Source organism: Mobula birostris, chromosome 2 (assembly GCF_030028105.1).
Source record: "Mobula birostris isolate sMobBir1 chromosome 2, sMobBir1.hap1, whole genome shotgun sequence".
Lineage (NCBI taxonomy): Eukaryota > Metazoa > Chordata > Chondrichthyes > Myliobatiformes > Myliobatidae > Mobula > Mobula birostris.
The window spans coordinates 204846268-204867103 of record NC_092371.1 but is presented as its reverse complement, the minus strand read 5'-3'; the positions used below and the strand labels follow the sequence as shown (position 1 = coordinate 204867103).

General features: G+C 40.4%; 1 protein-coding gene across 1 annotated transcript in view; it reads right to left on the bottom strand.

Annotated features, from left to right (window-relative positions):
- The window catches only part of LOC140211112 (matrilin-3-like), a 42805-nt gene that overhangs the window by 13818 nt on the left and 8151 nt on the right, over positions 1 to 20836 (bottom strand). The window contains exons 2-5 of the mRNA XM_072280597.1: positions 15462 to 16031; positions 5720 to 5842; positions 2699 to 2821; positions 1534 to 1656 (exon numbers count right to left, since the gene is read on the bottom strand). Of these exons, the coding sequence (XP_072136698.1) occupies positions 1534 to 1656; positions 2699 to 2821; positions 5720 to 5842; positions 15462 to 16031 (939 nt within the window). The remainder of the gene's footprint in view (positions 1 to 1533; positions 1657 to 2698; positions 2822 to 5719; positions 5843 to 15461; positions 16032 to 20836) is intronic.

Below are 20836 nucleotides of genomic sequence, written 5' to 3'. Positions count from 1 at the left end.
CGCAGTTATGTGTGAGCAGAGCGTACAGCAATGGGCTCAACCCACTGTCCTGGGAGACACCCATGTTGAGGATGATGAGGAGGGAGCAGTGGTTGTGCACCCTGACTATCTGATGTCTGCTGGTTAAGATGTCCGACACCAGTTGCACAGTAGTGTATTTAGACCGAGGAGCAGGTATTGGTTCACCAAGGTTTGTGGACACTATTGTTGAATGACAAAATGAACTCCAGAAACAGAATTCTAACATAAGTGTCCTTGCATTCCAGGTGTGTCAGGGCCAAGTGCGTGACAGGTGCTTTGGCAACTGTCGTACATTGATGCTGTCAGTAAGTATTTGCTGCACATTACCACTCTGCTCTCATTTTCACACAGTCCATCTCATAATCTTCACTCCTTTATTTTTTGATTTCTTCGTGTCCACTTACTGAGATGGGATAGCTACCAACATTCATTGTATCCACCTGATTCCCACAGCTACTTGGACGGCATCTACTTCCTCTATTCATCCTGCAAGGACTCCATCCATTTTTCCCAATTCATCTGCCTCTGTTGGTCCACGTATACTCATGTCCATTCCATTTGGTCTTCCCTATTATCCATCACCCCAAAAATCATCAAAGAGTCCATGTCTGATGGCTTGAGTGGAGGACTGAGATAAGCTCATAGGAAACTAAAGGAGGGTTTGGACATATGGCTGCTCAAGCCTCCTCTGCAATTCAATAAGAACATTCCTGATCTACAGAAATTCAACCTCCCCGTCATAACATTTTATTTTCTTGCAACCTAGATTTCAGTAGATCTCAGTCACGATTATTAACCAAAGATAACTGTTTATCAGTTATGAGAAATGAAGCTTCACATCTCTCTCAGTGAAAGACTCTCCTTGTTTCTATTTAAGTAGCACATCACCTCTGATAAATTGGTTTATTATTGTCACATATAGAAGTACAGTGAAAAACTTGTCTTACATAGTTCATGCAGATCAATACATTACAACATTATATTGAGCTAGAGCAAAGGAAAACAATAACAGAATGTGCAATAAAATGTTACAGAGAAAGTGCTCTGCCAAAAGACAATAAGGTGCAAGGCCATAATGAGGTAGATTGATGATGAATACACCCTTTTTGATTGCGAACCCCTCAAAAAGGATGATGAATACATGACTGAAAGTGTTATATTTGATTGCACACCGCAGATGGGATATGGTAGATGATCTTGCAGTGCAATTAGATGTTGGTAGTTATGCTGTTGTGGGCATTGCTGAGTCATGTCTGAAAGAAGAACATAGTTGGGAGCTTAATATCCAAGAATATATATTGTATCAAAATGATAGACAGATATGCAGAGGGAGTGAGGAGGGTCTCAATAAATGACAGAAAGGATTTTTGTATTGCCTGGTAATTGAGATAACAGTATCAGAAATTTACACTCAGTATCTGAACGTAATTCTTGTCAAAAGCTGAATGAGAGATAATGGTTTATTGTAACTCATGTCCATATTTAAAGATGAAAACATCCTTTGGGGCTTACTTGAGCAGGTTTTCTTGTCCTCATTTAGTTCATAACCTGGATAGCAACTGCAGTAATAGTCTGTTCCAGCAGGCACACAGCGTTGTTCACAGTCATGGTTTCCAGATTCGCACTTATCCTCTCCTGAAAGTTTACATTTAATTAAGTGCATTTTATCCATAATGATGTGGACAAACATTAACTTATAAAGTCTTTGAAATCTTTCTAAATCTAAACGTTGGCTGCTTATCAGATTTCATTAATGATATTTTATGAGATTATCTGAGTCAGCCTGCAATCAGTGCTCAGAGAGTGGGCCTAAATTTCTCACCATCGTTAACTGGTTGCATTAAGAATCAAATGTCATTGTAAGATGTGAGTTTTATCAGGCTCTCCACCTCCCTGTTCTTTCATTACTCTCTCTGATGAAATTTTTGTTTGCCGGTCCTATGGCTACACTTTCGTTGCTGATGATGTTGTAACTTCATGTATTATTAACAAAAAGACACAAACAAAAAGTGATCAAACCAATTTCACTTTTTTTATGGTCAAATGAAAGATACACTTTAACAATTTTTATCTTTCTTATTGACAACTGATCCTTAGAAAATGGTTTGTGCGTGATCTGTTTTCTATATTTAAGTAAAAGTAAATGTGATGCCTCCTACTTCATGGTGTTTCTCCCTACTGGAAGTTCAGAGAACCTACAGAAAACATTTTAAAAGATTTCCTTCTTTGGATAATCCATTCAACGTCTGTATAGTTGGCAATCCATCAACAACTGGGGCAACTTGCACAGCACAAGGACACACAACAGGCAAGATTTTGCCAGAAGCTATGTAGAAAAGAAAGGATGCATCATGATAAAATTTTCATAAGGGTTTAGTCAATATTCATGCAAATACCACCTGCAACATACTACAGGCGGGAAGAAGGGTTGCTTTCCTAGAAAATGGTCCAGGTGTCAAAAAATGTGTGTTGAAGAAAAATGTTGTTCTGACTTATTTACTTACTTTCCCACATAAGTTCCATGAGAGTAAATTTTGTCTTCATCACGTATTTCTAGCTTGTAATTTGTGAATTCTGTAAGGATGAATTCCCTTTACTGAAATGGCCATAACTAGAATAGCCTATATGACTTTGAAGGCAGCATGGCATGACAAACCCCTACTTCTAAGTGACTTACTTGAGCAGGTTTTCTGATCCTCATTCAGTATAAAGCCTTGGCGGCAGCTACAGTAATAGCCTGTTGTAGTGTTCACACAGATTTGCTCACAGTCATGATTTCCAGCAGCACAATGATTGACTCCTAAAACAATTAAACAAACTGAGTGCATCTTTCCCATGAAAATTGGTGAATAAAGTTAAACAAAGTTCATTGCTGTATCTTGAGAGTGGAAATAGTCATAAATAAAATGTAATTCTAAGCAGTCCATAAGATAAGTTAATAAAATCTGGTATGAGGGTAATTTGAGCAAAGATCAAATTGTTGTCTCTAGGTTGTGGTCGTTGCTTGCTAGGACAATTTATAGACCATGAGGGAATAATTATGAAGTTTGTACCAAAGCCTCATGGAGAACATTCAGTCTGGTTGCATTCTCACTGTCTGGTGTAGACAGGCCACTTCACAGGATCAGAAAAAGCTGCAGAGGGTTGTAAACCCAATCAACTCTGTCATGGGCACCATCAAGGACATTCTCAAAAAGGCGGAATCTGTCATTAAGGACACCTACCAATCATGACACACTTTCTTCTCATTACTACCAGCAGAGAGGAGGTACAGAACCATAAGACACACACTCAACATTTTAGGAACAGCTTCTTCCACTCTGCCATCAGACTTCTGAATGGACAATGAACCAACCTCACTATTTCTGCACTAATTTATTTTTGTATTTATTGTTGTAATATATGGTGCATTTTATGTATTGCTCTGTACTGTTGCAGCAAAACAACAAATTTCATACATACAGGACTGTGCAACAGTATACAGCTGGGTGCCTAAGTCTTTTGCATCATACTGTACTGCTGCTGCAAAAAAAACACATGCCATGACATTTGTGAGTGATGATAAAACTAATTCTGATACGGGTCTGTTGTGGACAGAGTGGGAAAGGGACCAGGGGGAGGGTAATCATGGTTAGCAAAAGGAGAAGGGGAAAGAAAGGAAATGAGAAGCACCAGAAAGACATTCTATAATGATCAATAAACCAATTGTTTGGAATCAAATGACCTTGCCTGGTGTCTCAGGGCTGGGTGTGTCTGCACCCATGTCACCCCCTGCCCCTGGCACTCCTTCTCTGCCACCTGTCCCACAGCCCTCTTGTGGCATTCCACCCTCACCATTCCCAACACCTTTTGCTCCCACTCAGGCGGTTGAAGAAGTTTGGTATTGGCTCCCAAATTCTAAGAAATTTCCATACTGCCTGGTTTGAGAACCATACCTCCCTTATTCACAGGCTCTGCAGAGAGTGGTGCGGACAGGCCAGCGCATCTGTAGATGTGAACCTCCCACAATTCAGGACATTTACAAAGACAGGTGTGTAAAAAGGGCCCAAAGGATCATTGAGGGCCCCAGTCACCTCAACCACAAACTATCCCAGCTGCTACCATCCAGGAAATGGTACCGCAGCATAAAAGCCAGGACCAACAGGCTCTGGGACAACTTCTTCCACCAGGCCAGCAGGCTCTATTGTATGCTATATTGACTGTCCTGTTGTACATACTATTTATTACAAATTACTATAAATTGCACATTGCACATTTAGACAGAGATGTAACACAAAGATTTTTACTCTTCATGTATATGAAGGATGTAAGAAGTAAACGCAATTCAAATTCAAATTTACAAACTCACCTTCCGCTCCACGTTGACAAATAGGGTAATGTGCAGAAGTCTTAGGCACCCTAATGTGCCTAAGACTTTTGCAGAGTACTGTATTTGGGTGATAATAAACCTGATTCTGATTCCTTTTCCACTCCATTCAAGACATTACTTCAAACCTACTTTTTGGCCATAATTTTGGTCTTCTGTTGTGCTGGTTTGGATGCTGCTGACTAATCCTGCTTATCCTGAATAGAGCCATTGGCATTTCACCATTTCAGCAGCTGTCAGAATATGAATGATGCATCAAATACTGAGATCCTGGCCTTTCAGACAGATTCAATGTTCTAAATCTCTCAGTTTACCATTGAACCACACACTGAATGCAGTGGTGGAGCCCGGTGTTTCTGAGATTGCCCACTGGTACATGGAGCTTAGAAAAATAGAGGGCTGTGGGTACCTCTAGGTAACATCTAAAGTAAGTACATGTTTGGCACAGCATTGTAGGCCGAAGGGCCTGCATCGTACTGTAGTTTTTCTATGTTTCTATGTTATTTTCTTTGGTGGGAAAAAATTAAAATGACGTCTGAGATGTTATACCATATCCATCCCACATAGATTCTGAGTCGCCAGTGATTTGGGGGTCAATGGTGATTGCAGGACAATGGGTTGGTGTGGGAAGGTGCAGGTTGCTGGGAGGCTGGACAGTGAGTAGAATGTAGTATTGAGTATGGCTGCTGGGTGAAGTAATTCAACGTAAAGATGCAAAGTTAGACAGATCATTAATCATGACTGCATGAGACTTATCAAAGGTTGTTGCATAACATAGCTGTGGAGCACCCAGGGTCATACTACCATGTTAAAAATAAATATATTATATGAAAGCAAATTAAGTGTGGATGTTACATTAAGAAGCAAGCTTCACATTAGCCCAAGTTGCACTGACTGACAACTAGCTATTCTAAAGCATATCTTCATGGTTAAATGAGCACAGAAGAAAAAAATTCATAAAACCAAAGTCATTCTTATGGCATGAATAGAAGAATGGGATTTGCTGTATTTCCTATATTCATGTGAAAACTTAATACTCTATATTTCTTGATTTTTCCACATGTTGGAGCAAATAACACAAGAGGTATCAAAAATCATGTTCCCTGTCAGGGCAATCCATTCAACATCTGCTTAGCTTATAACCTTCAGGAAATGGGGCAACTTGCAATAATATGAACTCACAGTATAAGAATAAAGTGTAGATGACCTTGCCAAAAAAACATGTAAGTAGGAAAGAATGTATGACGATTAATTTTTGTATCATAAGGACAAAGCCAATGCTCAAGCTCATATGGGTTACAGAACATCATGATATAGTGATAAATAGCTTACTTGAGCATGTTTTCAGGTCCTCGTTTAGTGTAAAACCTGGATGGCATTTGCAATAATAACCCGTTGTTGTGTTTACACAGATTTGCTCGCAATCATGGTTTCCAGCAGCACAATTATCCACTCCTGGAAGAATTTCATTAAATTGAACATATTTTATTCATGAAAAAAGAACTATACTTGTAACTTGTTGATGACAAAATAAATCGATCACATCCCAAATGATATTAATGTTATTAAAGTAAGCAAAAAAGCGTTTTGCATTCTAAGAAAGACACAAATAAAATGCTGGAGGAACACATCAATTCAGACAGCACCTGTAGAGGGAAATAACAGGTCGATATTTTGGACCAAGACCTTTCATCAGGACTCGAAAGGATGAAGAAAGAAGCCAGAATAAGAAAGTGGGTAAAGGGAAACAGTACAAGCCAGCAGATGATGGGTTAGGCCAGTTGAGGGGGAAGGTGGATGGGTGGGGAAGGGGGATGAATGTGCAAGAGGTAAACGGCTGAAGAAGTAGGAATCTAATAGGAGAGGACTCCAATGACAAACAAGAGAAAATCTGCAGATGTTGGAAATCCAAGCAACACACATAAAATGCTGGAGGAACTCAGCAGGCCTGGCAGCATCTAGGAAAAGAGTACAGTTGATGTTTCAGGCCGAGACCCTTCAGCAGGACAGGACTTTTCCTAGATGTCGCCTGACCTGCTGAGTTCCTCCAGCATTGTATGTGTGTTAATAGGAGAGGACAGTGGTCCATAGAAAAAGGAAACCAAGAAGCGAACCGAAGGAATGTGAGGAGAAGAGAAGAGGTGAAGTTATAACTCGGTATAACCAGAACACCAATCGTGTGTTGGAGAGCAGGGGAGGTTCAAGCATAAAAGGGAGACACTACCTAGAGGAGCGGTCATCAAAGGAGTAGTCTGAGTCAGAGTTGTAGGGCTTTGGCTCATTCGGGCATCGGCGAGGTAAGTGGACTTCGTTATTTTTTCCTTGCATTTTTTTGAGGAATAGAGAACATGTCTGTAGGATTAGTGCCTTGCTCTGGGTTTCAGATGTGGGAATCCTGGGAATCTTCCAGTCTTCCAGATGGCCACATCTGCGCCAGGTGCACCGAGATGCAGCTCCTGAGAGACCATGTTAGGAAATTGAAGCTGCGGCTTGATGACCTACAACTTATTAGAGAAAGTGAGCTGGAGATAGATAGGAGATACAGGGAGTTAGTCACCCCAAGACTACAGGAGTTAGATAAGTGGGTGATTGTCAGGGAAGAGAAGGGAAGAGCTCAGATAGTGGCGAGCACTCCTGTGGCCATTCCCCTCAGTAATCGTTATCTTGTTTTGGATGCTGTTGAGTGGGATGACGTGACAGAGGACGACCACGGTGATCGGGTCTCTGGCACTGAGCCTGGTTCCGTGGTGCAGAAGGGAAAGAGGAAAATGAGGAATGCGGTAGTCATAGGGGATTCCATAGTGAGGGGAACAGACAGGAGGTTCTGTCAGCCTGATAGAGAGACCTGCATGGTGTGTTGCCTCCCATTTGCCAGGGTACGGGATGTCTTGGATCGGGTGCAGAGTATTCTGAAGGGAGAGGGTGAACAGCCAGAAGTTTTGGTACACGTTGGTACCAATGACATAGGTAGAGGAAGGAATTCAGGGAGTTGGGTAGGAAGCTGAAAAGCAGGACCTCCAAGGTAGTAACCTCAGGATTTCTGCCTGTGCCATGTGCTAATGAGTGCAAGAATAGCATCACCAGGCATATTAATGCGTGGCTGAGAGAATGGTGTAGGGGGCAGGGCTTCAGATTCCTGGATCATCGGGGCATCTTCTGGACAGGTTACACCTGAACCCAAAGGGGTCCAATATCCAAGCAGGCAGGTTTAATAGAGCTGTTAGGGAGGCTTAAACTAATTTGGCAGGGGGGTGGGAACCAAAGTGTTGGGGCTGACAAAGGGGAAAAAGAAATAAATCAAAGATAGCGTGCAACAGAGATGATAGAAAGGACAGGCAGGAGATGAGGCATAATCACAGCCAGTGGGATGAGTTACAGGGCAATAGAGGCATGGTGCAGTTAAAACAGAAAGCAACAAATACTGGACTGAAAGTGTAATATTTGAATGCACGCAGCATAAGAAATAAAATGGACGATCTTGAAATTCAGCTGCAGATTGGCAAGTATGACGTTGTGGCCATCTCCGAAACTTGGCTAAAGGATGGCTGCCATTGGGACCTTAACATCCAAGGATATATGGTGTATTGGAAAGATAGGTTAGTAGGCAGAGGGGGTGGTGTGGACCTGTGTATAAGAAATAACATTACATCATTAGAAAGGGATGACATATGATCGGAAGGTATAGAGTCTCTATGGGTTGAGTTAAGAAATGGCAAGAGTAAAAGGACCCTCATGGCAGTTGTATACAGGCTTCCAAACAGCAGCTGGGATGTGGATTACAAATTACAGCAGGAGATAGAAAAGACATGTCAGAAAGGCAATGTAATGATAATCATTGGGGATTTTAACATGGAAGTGGATTGGGAAAACCAGGCTGTACTGGACCAAGAGAGAGAATTTGTAGAATGTCTAAGGGATGGACTTTTAGAACAGCTTGATGTTCAGCCCACTACGGGATTGACTGCGCTGGATTGGGTGTTGTAAAATGATCCAGAATTAATAAGAGAGCTTAAGGTTAAGGAACCCTTAGCCAGTGATCACAATATGATCGAGTTCACTTTGAAATTTGAGAAGGAGAAACTAAGTTTCAATATGTCGGTATTTCAGTGGAATAAAGGAAATTACAATGACATGAGAGGAGAACTGGCCAGGGTTGACTGGAAAGGGACACTAGCAGGAAGGACAGCAGAGCAGCAATGGCTGGAGTTCCTATGAAAAATGGGCAAGTGCAAGACAAACATGTTCCAAATAGGAAGAAATTTTCAAATGGAAGAAGGACACTACCGTGGCTGACAAGTGAAATCAGAGCCCAAATAAAAGCAAAACAGAGGGCATACAAGGAAGCCAAAGCTAGTTCGAAGATAAGGGATTGGGAAGCTTTTAAAAACTTGGAAAAGCAAACTAAAAAGGTCATTAGGAAGGAAAAGGTGAATTACGAAAGGAAGCTGGCAACTAACATCAAAGAAGATACTAAAAGCTTTATTAAGTATTTAAAGGGTAAAAGAGAGTTGAGGGTAGATGTAGGACCAATAGAAATTGACGCTGGAGATATTGTAATGAGAAACGCAGAGATGCAGAGATAGCAGAGGAACTGAATGTGTATTTTGCATCAGTCTTCACAGTGGAAATCATCTGCAGTAAACTGGACATTCAAGACAGTCAGGGAAGTGAAGTATATGAGTGAAAATTACGACTGAGCAGGTGCTCAGGAAGCTTAATGGTCTGAGGGTGGATAAGTCTCCTGGGCCTGATGGAATGCACCCTCAGGTTCTGAAGGAAGTAGCTAGAGAGATTGCGGAGGCATTAACAATGATCTTTCAAGAATCGATAGATTCTGGCATTGTACCAGATGACTGGAAAATTGTAAATGACACTCCACTATTTAAGAAGGGTGGGAGGCAGCAGAAAGGAAACTAGACCGGTTAGCCTGACATCAGTGGTTGGGAAGTTTTTGGAATCGATTGCTGGGATGAGATTACGGAATACCTGGAGGTACATGACAAGATAGGCCAAAGCCAGCATGGTTTCCTGAAAGGAAATTCCTGCCTGACAAACCTACTGCAATTTTTTGAGGAAATTACAAGCAGGGTAGACAAAGGAGATGCAGTAGATGAGGTGTACTTAGATTTTCAAAAGGCCTTTGATAAGGTGCTGCACATGAGGCTGCTTAGCAAGATAAGAACCCATGGAATTACAGGGGAATAACTATCATTAGTGGAGCATTGGCTGATTGGCAGAAAACAGAGAGTGGGAATAAAAGGATCCTATTCTGGCTGGCTGCCAGTTACCAGTGGGGTTCCACAGAGGTCGGTGTTGGGACCAATGCTTTTTGCGATGTATGTCAATGATTTAGACTATGGGATTAATGGATTTGTGGCTAAATTTGCCAATGATACAAAGATAGGTGGAGGAGCGGGTAGTGTTGAGGAAACAGAGAGCCTGCGGAGAGAATTACATAGTTCAGGGATTAGGAAAAGAGGTGGCAAATGAAATACCATGTTGGAAAGTGTATGGTCATGCACTGTGGTGGAAGAAATAAATGGGTAGACTATTATTTAGATGGGGAGAGAATTCAAAATGCAGAAATGTAAAGGGAGATGTAAAGCCCTAAACATTAACCTCCAGTTTGAGTTGATGGTGAAGAAGGCGAATGCAATGTTGGCGTTCATTTCTAGAGGTACAGAATATAAGAGCAGGGATGTGATGTTAAGGCTCTGAAAGGCACTCGTGAGACAACACTTATTTTAGAAAGGATATACTGACATGGGAGAAGGTTCAGAGAAGATTCACGAGAATGATTGCAGGAATGGAAGGGCTACCATATGAGGAATGCCTGGCAGCTCTTGGGCTGTATTCCCTGGAGTTCAGGAGAATGGGGGGGGGGGTGGAATATCATAGAAGCATTCCAAATGTTAAAAGGTCTGAATTACTTCCCGTGGTAGGGGAGTCTAGGACAAGAGGGCATGACTTCAGGATCGAAGGACGTCCATTTAGAACAGAGATGTGGAAAAATTGTTTTAGTCAGAGGGTGGTAAGTCTGTGGAATTTGTTGCCACGAGTGGCTGTGGAGACCAAGTCATTGGGTGCATTTAAGGCAGCGATAGATAGGTTCTTGATTAGCCAGGGCATCAAAGGGTATGGGGAGAAGGCAGGGGAGGGGGATGACTGGAAGAATTGGATCAGCCCATGATTGAATGGCAGGGCGGACTCGATGGGCCAAATGACCCACTCTGCTCCTATATCTTATGGTCTTATGGTCTTAACTAGAATGAGGTATAAAAAAAGAGAGAAGGAGGGAGAGGGGAGAAATGACCTGCAGTTAGAGAAACTGTGTTAGGGAACTGGAGCTGCAGTTAGATGACTTTCAGCTTGTCAGGGAAAGTGAGGAGGTTATAGACAGGAGCTACAAGGAGGTAGCCACCCCAAGGCTACTGGAGACAGATAAATGGGTGACTGAGAAGAGAGGGAAGGGAAAACATCAGAAAGTGGAGAGCACCCCTCTGCTGTCCCCCTCAACAATAAGCACTCCATTTTGAATACTGCTGGGGGATGACCTACCTGGGGGAAGAAACAGTGGCCGTGCCTCTGGCATTGAGACTAGCCCTGCGGCTCAGAAGAATAGGGAACTGAAGAGGATGACAGCAGTGATAGGGGACTGTATAGTTAGGGGAACAGATAAGCGATTCTGTGGACGCAAAAAAGAAACACAGATGGTAGTTTGCCTCTCAGGTGCCAGCGTCTGCGAGTTTTCTGCATGCATCCACAATATCCTGAAAAGGGAGAGTGAGCAGCCAGAAGTTGTGGTACATATTGGAACCAACGACATAGGTAGAAGAAGAGAGGAGGCCCTGAAAACAGAATACAGGGAGTTAGGAAGGACGGCGAGAAGCAGGACCTCAAGGGTAGTCATCTCAGGATTGCTGCCTGTGCCACATGTCAGTGAGGATAGGAATAAAATGAGGTGGCAGATAAAGAATTGGAGCAGGGGGCAGGGATTCAGATTTCTGGATCATTGTGACCTCTTCTGGGGCAAGTGTGACTTGTACAAAAGGAATGTGTTACACTTGAATCTGTGGGGGACCATTACTCTTGCAGGCAGGTTTGCTAGAGTTGTTTTGAGTGGTTTAAACTAATATGGCAGGGGGATGGGGACCAGTATGATAGAGCTGAGGATGAGTCAGCAGGTTTACAAGTAGATGATGGGTGTGATATGAATGTAAGGAAGGACAAGCCAATGATTAGGTACACATGCAGACAGCGCAAAGAGGTAGTGTTTATAAAAAGTAGTCACCTGTTTGGAACTTTTCAAGTTTTATTGTTTTACATCATTGAATCACAGTGGATTTAATTTGACTTTTTTTTTGACATTGATCAACAGAAAAAGACTCCTTCATGTTAAAGTGAAAACAGATCTATATAAAGAGATCTAAATTAATTACAATTATAAAACAGAAAATAATTGATTGCATTAGTATTCACCCCTTTCAAGTCAGTATTTGGGAGCGATTACAGCCTTTAGTCTGTGTGAATAGGTCTCTATCAGCTTTGCACATCTGGACACTGCAATTTTTCCCCATTATTCTTTACAAAACTGCTCAAACTCTGTCAAGTTGCATGGGGATCATGAGTGAAAAGCCATTTTCAAGTCCAGCCACAAATTTTCAACTGGATTGAGATCTGGACTCTGACTTGTCCTCTCCAGGACAATAACTTTGTTGCTTTTAAGCCATTCCTGTGTAGCTTTGGCTTTATGCTTAGGGTCATTGTCTTGCTGGAAAACAAATCTTCTCCCAAGTCGCAGTACTCTTGCAGACTGCATTAGGTTTCCCTCCAGGATTTCCCTGTATTTTGCTGAATTCATTTTACCCTCTACCTTCACAAGCCTCCCAGGGCCTGCTGCAGTGAAGCATCCCCACAGCATGATGCAGCCACCACCATGCTTCATGACAGGAATAGTCTGTTTTTGATGATGTGCGGTGTTTGGCTTATGCCAAACATAGCATTTAGTCTGATGGCCAAAAAGCTCAATTTTGGTTTCATCAGACCATAGAACCTTCTTCCAGCCAACTTCAGAGACCTTCTGCCAAACTCTAACCATGATTTCATTTGAGATTTTTTTTAACAGTGCTTTCTCTTTCTCACTCTCCCATAAAGCTATGACTGGTGAAGCACCCAGATAACAGTTGTTGTACGCACAGTCTCTCCCATCTCAGTCACTGATGCTTGTAATTCCTCCAGAGTTGTCAAAGGTCTCTTGGTGGTCTCCCTCACTAGTCCTCTTCTTGCACAGTCACTCAGCTTTTGAAGATAGCTTGCTCCAAACAGATTTACAGGTGTGCCATATTCTTTCCATTTCTTGATGATTGACTGAACTGTACTCCAAGGGATATTCAGTGAATTGGAAATTTTCTTGTATCCATCTCCTGACTTGTGCTTTTCAACGACCTTTTCACTGAGTTGCTTGGAGTGTTCTTTTGCCTTCATGGTGTAGTTTTTACCAGGATACTGACTTACCAGCAGTTGGGCCTTCCAGATACAGGTGTATTTTTACTACAATCAATTGAAACACCTTGACTGCACACAGGTCTCCAAAATCAGATTTCCATTTATGTGACTTCTAAAACAATTGGCTGCACCAGTGATTATTTGGACACTAGACCTGCCGCACTTGGAGTATTGTCAACAGTTTTGGGCCCATATCTCAGAAAGGATGTATTGTCATTGGAAAGAGTCCAGAGGAGGTTCACAAGGATGATTCTGGGAATGAAGGGGTTAACATATGAAGAGCGTTTAGGCCTGTACTCACTGGAATTTAGAAGAATGTGGGGGAATCTCATTGAAACCTACCAAAGGTTGAAAGGAGGCCATGGACAGTCCTGTCAGAATGGGAATGGAAAGTCAAATTGAAAACTAGTGCCCTGAAATTATTTGTACAAATGCTAAGCTATATCAGAGGACATTAGATTTAACTATATTGATGTGGGGAAAGTTCAATGTGATCCTCTTTCTCTCCAATTTCAAAATATTTCTTAAGTAAATCTCATTGACCAAGTTTTAGATACCACTCACAACATGTCTGAATGAGTTTAGATGATAAAACTCCTTTAAGACCCTTGCAAAGTCTTATATTGATGTAAATTGTGTTTGACACTATATATTAATAGCATAAAGGACACATGACCACTCTACCCTAATTCAGATGTTCATTTTCAATTATAATTTGATTATTATCTTCAGTGCTCTATTGAAAAAGTAATCCTATTAACCAGCTTTCTGGACTAATTTAGTTGGCCTCCAATATTAAGAATGGGAGGAACAGCATGAGAGTCTAGATAAGTAAATTAATTAAGACACCTCAGAAGTACCCATGACACAATTACATGATAAATCTAGTAGCAGCAAGTAACTCACTTGAACAAGTCCTTTGGTCTTCATTCAGTTTAAAACCCAGACGACACCTGCAGTAAAAGGCTGTTGTAGTGCTCACGCATATTTGTTCGCAGTTGTGGTCTCCAATAGCGCACATATCGACACCTGAAAGAAGTATTCAAGTATTTGTGAAAACAAGGACATTGAGTAGAAATATATCTACTAGGAACACAAGTGGGACTTTTCAACTTCCTGTTTGTAGATCAACAGCAAAATAAGTCCCTGAAATCACTGGAGACACGAGAGACCACAGACGCTGCAACAAGAAGCAAGCAGCTTGAGGAACTCAGCAGGTATCTGAGGAGGGAAAGGGCTCATCACTGCTCTGCATCGGGACTTGTCCTGCTGCAGGGTCTCAGCTCGAAACGTTGACCATCCCTTTGCCTCCATTGATGCCGCCTGGCCCACTGAGTTCCTCCAGCAATCAGTTTCTTCACCCATTCTGATGCCGATAAGCCTTGACCTTCTGTAGTAAATAGGTTGACACTGGCTGTTTAAAACAGTTATGAATTATTATTGTTCACTATTTGGTACCCATAAGCACTATTATTTAATAAATACAAATGGCTGACAAATATGCTGTAAATGGTCTTTGCAGATTTTGCTTATTCGGATCAACCATTCTGCAAATTTTAAGCAAAAGGCTTTTGTGTTTTGCATAAATAGCTTCAGGAACTGTACCTTTTGCTTTAAGTTCCGTAGGTGTTGACCTGCCTGAAATAGTAGCAACCAAATCACAGCACAGCTGTGGCACGTCACTACACAGAGGTATTTTAGCAAGCATACTGCTAATACCTAATAGAAGCATGCAGAGTGGATAAATCAGATCGGTAATCAGCTTGCAAAGCTGGTTTGATATCCGAATTGTATATTCAAAGCTCAGCCCTCCCCCTTACACAGCCGGACACTTGTCCCACAGCTGAAACAACACCAAACAAAACCACTTCAAGGGACCATCCATAGTTTCAGGTTACTTTCCACTTCACGGCGCTTTAAGTCTTTTGGTGTTGGTAATTGCAATAGATCTCTCCCCAGGGAGTGGTATGGCAAGTGCTGAAGGACAGAGTGAATGGTTATCCATGCCCTGGATCGAGACTAGTCATGGCTCCAGGAGGTGACAAAGCCAAGTGACAGTCTTGGAGAAGCAATGCTGTCAAGTGCTTTTCAAGTACTGCCTTAAGAACGATTGTCAAAATGATCTCATGCCCAATGCCATTCCACCTCCCTCTTTTCTTAGTTGTTCCCACGTACTCACCCTCCAGCCCCATAGACTTTCCAATCAATCAACTGGAGTAAAATGTCCTGAAGTGAGCTAAAGTAGCTGTTATTGATCAATTCCAAAACTCAGGCTAATTCATAGGAGCCAATTACCCTACTACCAGTTCTTTAGGAAATGGAAGGACAGAGAAGTACCTGAAGGAAGCTAATCACAGAACAATTGTGCATAGCTCTACATAGGCAGCACGTCAAGGCAGGACTGAACCTGAGTCACTGAAGCTGTGAGGAAGCTGCACTAACTGCTGCATCACGTTACCACAACTACTCTTAAATTACTAAAGTACCACAAAGGATCCTCTAAGAGAGCATCTGACATCATTATTTTAATTGGCATCCCCACATTTGTGTGACTCCAGTAACAGCTTACCACAAAGTGACTCCTTCAACCTGAAAGTCAGCTTCTTGATCACACCGTATGTCTCCACGTAGAAGACATGATCATCCAACGGTTCACTCGCCATTAGCCTAAGGGACTGCTTGTCAGCCCTGTCCACACCAACAGCATAGATCTCAATGCCAGCTGCCCGGGCTCTTCCAGCTATTTCTGACACCTGGTCTTGGGGTCGACCATCTGTCACAATGACAGCTACTCTGGACACACCAAGGTCCTTGGGTCTTGCTCCTGCAATATCAACAAAAGCCTTCTGCATGGCATCCTCAATTGCCAAACCTGTCATGGTGCCAGTAGAGAGCGGTTCAATCTGAGAAATTGCACGCTTTATGTCTCTTTTATTAGTGTAAGTATTGAGTGTGAATTCCATCTTCACGGTACTCGCATAGTTGATAACGGCCACTCGGGTTTGGTCAGGTCCAATATCCAATGTGTCAACCATGTGGATCAAGAAGACTTTCACTTTCTCAAACTCCTGAGGTCGGACACTACGAGAACTATCAATAATGAAAACCAAATCATGTGGTTGACTTATACATTGCGATTCTGTGAAAACAAAGAATAAAGTTTCTAAAATACAATGAAAATAGCAATTTAAAACATAGAATTATACAGTCTTCAAAGCAGACTTACATATTTCATATAAAAAGACGATAGAAAGCATATGATTTTATCTGCTGATGAGTTTTTAAGCAACAAGGTGGCAGCTGAATTGAGAGACAAATGTCAGAACTTCACACAATAAGGTACTTACTGGTGAAAGTACAATCACTCATAGCAAAACAAAGTAATCTGTGAAATCATAACAATGGCAAGTGTGATTTGTGGACAGGAAATGATTGCTTACTGTCTTTTATTAAAACAAACTGAAATATATGCCCTCTTTTTATCATCTTCTATGATTCATGTGTTTTCCAGGACTTGAAAATTGTAGACTGCTTCCTACTTTAATTCTACATTTTCCTCCTACAATCGACAGGCTTTAAAAATCCAAACTACTGTCAATAATAGTTATATCTTAGAATCTAAGGCAGTCCTACATTGAGTTCAGTGTTGACTGGCAATTCCTGCGAGGCTGTTGGTACCAAGCAGTGCTGGTCTCTGCCATTCCTTTGGGTTCATCAGATGCATGGAGAGGGGGAGCTTGCTAAGTGGACAACGGCTTGCTCTTTTTGTCATATTGCCCAGGCTTGCATATCTAGACTGCTATATGGTCAACTCGACTGACAAAGGCCTTGGACTCAGACTTAGAATCATAGCGTTACACAGAATGAAAATAGGTTATTTGTCTAAACACGGACATGATGACCATGGGCAACCTTCTGCACTATTCCATTTGCTCAACACTTGGTCAATAGCCTTCTATAGGCGAAGCAATTCAAATGCTCTTCTGAACACTACTTCATGCTGTCAATGACTCATCTTCAACCATTCCCTTAAGCAATATGACCCATGTACATGAAGAAGATTCCACTCTATACCCCCTATAAATCTCTTTCCCCTTACCTTAAACTTATGTCCTCTAGTTTTATCTACTTCTGATATAGGAAAAGATTTACTTCAGTCTACCTCATCTATACCCACCATAATTTAATATACCTCAGCCATGTTCCCTCTTAACCTCCTTGGTTTCAGAGACAATAAATCTACAGTTTCTCATCATAACTGAACTTCTCCATCCCAGGCAACATCCCGATGAATCAACTCTGCACCATCTCCAGTGTCTTTGCACCCTTCCATCCTCGATGACTAAACCAGAACTGAACATTGCTCTGATATATTTCAGTTCTCTGCTGTTAGCCATGACATCCTGTACTCCGTGTTTTTATAAGAGTTATTAAAGAAAACAAATTTCAAATCCACAAAGCTATTCGAAATCATCATTATTCTTCCCATCTACGTCAATTCAAGTCAATTCAATTCAGGAGTGAATCGGAAAGAAGTGAGGTAATAAGGCAATATAATATAGAATTATCTGCCCAAACCTTTACTGAAGGAAATTTCACAAGATTTGTTTAAAAAGGTTGATTATTAAAAGGTACAGGAAACAAATATTGGAGCAGGATTAGAAATGACATCACATGTGGAAAAAAAAACTACACAGAACAAGTGGCCTGTTGCTATACTGAGAGTTTCCATGATTCTATGAAAAAAGTGAGCTGACAGCAAACAGAGAGAGAAAATGTTTCTATTCATAGGGAAAGGGAAAACCTGAGCACGGCTCTGAAAGAGAATTTCCAAGAAATCAAATACAGGTATTTAAATTACTCATATTTATCTATGAATGTGGAATTTACAACAGGGTGTTATTGAAATAAATGGTAGGATTGCATTTGAGGTGAAGCTGGATGAGCAGATAGGTGATGCAACTAGAAACAGGAATAGGAAAAAGGAAAATGACTCAAAAATCACTTTAGTTGGTTAGGCTCAATAACCTGTTTGTACAATCGAAAAGCAAAATAATTGCAGATGCTAGAAAGCTGAAATTTTTTAAAAATTGGAAAACTGGATATTCTCAGCAAGTTAGGAAGACTCTAGAGAAATGTAGCTATTGGTTCAGATCAGGAAAAATAAGAAAACTAGCATATTTTAAATTGCAGAGGGGTGGAGAGAACCAAGAGACACAGACATGTTGGTGGTGCTGGCTGAAAGCTGATCAGTTTCAGCTGACCCATCCAAAACAAACGTAAGAGGAAGAAGATCACTGAGAGCAGGAAAGAGAGGGAAAAAACAATGCTGGGACTGTGAGATATGAATCACTGTAACTTCAAGGAATCTGCAATAAAAGGAATACTAGAGAAACTCTGCTTCAGTGAAAGAAGAAAACATTAGAGTTTGGTGACCTTTCATTTGAACTGGTCAGAGCTGATACAATCCTTAAAGGCAGGAAAGATAAGTTTATATCATTTTATTTTTGCTGCTATGATGTTTGTAATGGCTTAAGATGACAAGTTGTTATCAAGCATTGTTTTCTTCACATATATGGAACAGCACTCTAATTGTACAATTGAAGTGAGCATTATTAACAGATGCTGTAAATATTAAAAGCATGTGCCAGGTATGTCATAAATATGCACATCTTGAATTCAGTATCTTTATTAGTTCTTTTCATGAATGCTGACCAGCCTGTTGTAACCATGAGTGGTTTGAAGGACACCGATGTAAACTCAAAAACATCAAATGCAATCAGATTTTCAAAGACAAACAGTCCAAATCATCCTGTCATTTGTCATGCAAGAGTATTTAAATCTATCACGAGTTTAATTTAATTAATTTAAATGCAGTTGAGAGAAAGTTCTACAATATAAATACCAAAACTTTATCAATTTAATTTTACAACCACCAGTAGTCAATCTGATTCTCTTTGGGTAGTAGATTGTGGTAAAGGGGCATCATAACAGTGGCCTTTATTTATACAGTGGTGCTCATGTTTAAAGAAGCAAAACATATCTCATATTCTTAATTTTCACACATATCTCATATTCATATATTCATATATTCATAAGCCTATCTCATTTTCTTAATTGTCATTTAAAACCTAACCCTCTGGTTGCTCCTTTTGGCACTTTGGGTGAAGCTAATATATACTTGAGTACCCTAAATGCCGAACATTATCTTTTGCCTCGCTTTTGGCTAGATGGTTGGTTCTTCTTAGGTGGAAAGATGCTGCCCCACCCACTCATGCTCAATAGCTTAGTGATATTATGGCTTGTTTAGACCTTGAAAAGATTCATTAATCACTTCTCAATTCGGACATAAAGTTTCATAAGGTGTGGGGACCTTTTCTTGAATATTTCCATAGTTCTTCTTTAGGGTAAGTTTATTCTTTTTTTTAGTATGCTACAATCCCTTACTTTCAGCTTTTTTTTCTTGTAAGTTATACAGTTTTTTTAATGAATTATATTATATTTTTGGCAGTCGGCATTATATTACTTTTTTCCTATATATATTTATAGTTCTCTGGGGTTGAATGTTTTGATTGATTTTTTTTTTCACATGTAAAGTGGTTGGCCTGGGTTTTTCTTTTTTTCAGTGGGAGGTTGGGGTGGATATTAATTTTACATATTTCTCTTTTGGGTGCTTTTTTTTCTTACTGTTATGAATTATATATTGGATTTGTTTGTTTTGCACTGTATAAATCTCTATTTTGTTGTTGGGTTCTTCTTTGTAGTTTCACTGTAGAAATGCATAAAAAATTAATTAAAAAAGAAGCTACACACATCAATGAGGAAATGTTTAGTGAATACTAAAAACATAAAATAAAAGGTCTACAAAGACAAAGTCAAGCTCTGAGTAAACTTTGGAATGCCTAGAGGTTTAGGAGGGAATTTCAGAAACAATTGGCTAAAAAGCTACTACCATTGGTTTGGAAAGAGTTATTGGAATACTTAGAAGGCTAGAGTCAGAAGCCAAACCAAGGAAGACTGGAAACCAAGCAGTAGCCATCTTATGATAGCTAAATGGATCATTTGACATAGGCAACTAATATAAGTTATTACAGTAGGGACACACAACAAGGGTTGATACAAATTTTAATTCTGTCTTTGATACTCTTTCCATTTCAGCAAAGTTGACTACCCCATAAGTGTTCCCATTAACATATTAAAGAGTTGCCTATAATGCTCAAGATTTAGTCAAATGATTACATTACCAAGTATATAAGTGTAGTGTACTGTATATCAATAATAACAACAATGTGTGGGTAAGTATACCACTTAAAATAAAATTATCTTTGGGCTTTAACATGTGTACTCACATCCATTTCTCCGTTCGCTCACTAGGCAGATTGAAAGCTATTTAGTGAAGCAAGGCTAAGTACAAGTTGGTAAGATGATCTTTTTTAACAAACTGACATATAACAATACAATACAAAAATTACAGTCAAAGTAGTCATATTACTCTTAACTTCAAACTAATCTGTATAAATTAATTTAAAAAACATACTATCCAACTACCAGCAGGCAAATTCCATGTCTACAATTCTTGATTTTAGATGACCCACTAAATCGGGCTCTTTCCAACACCTAACTGGATCATTATATTTTCCCCTATTTTTATTTTTTTTATTCCAGGAATTCCACCAATTGATCTGCCAAACAAACTATCATTTTCTCAATAGTATACTTGCAGGAGACAATTCCCATTGGTTGACAAGCCTCAGATTCCATTGTAGGTCCAAATGCATAATACTGCAGATGCTAAAAATCTGAAACAAAAATAGCAAAAGCTGGAGACACTCAACAGATCGGGCAGAATCTGAGGAGACAGAAAAAGAGTTAATGTTTCAAGCTGATGAACTGTCATTGTTAACAATGTTAACTTTTTCACACTCCACCTTGGCTGACTCTGTG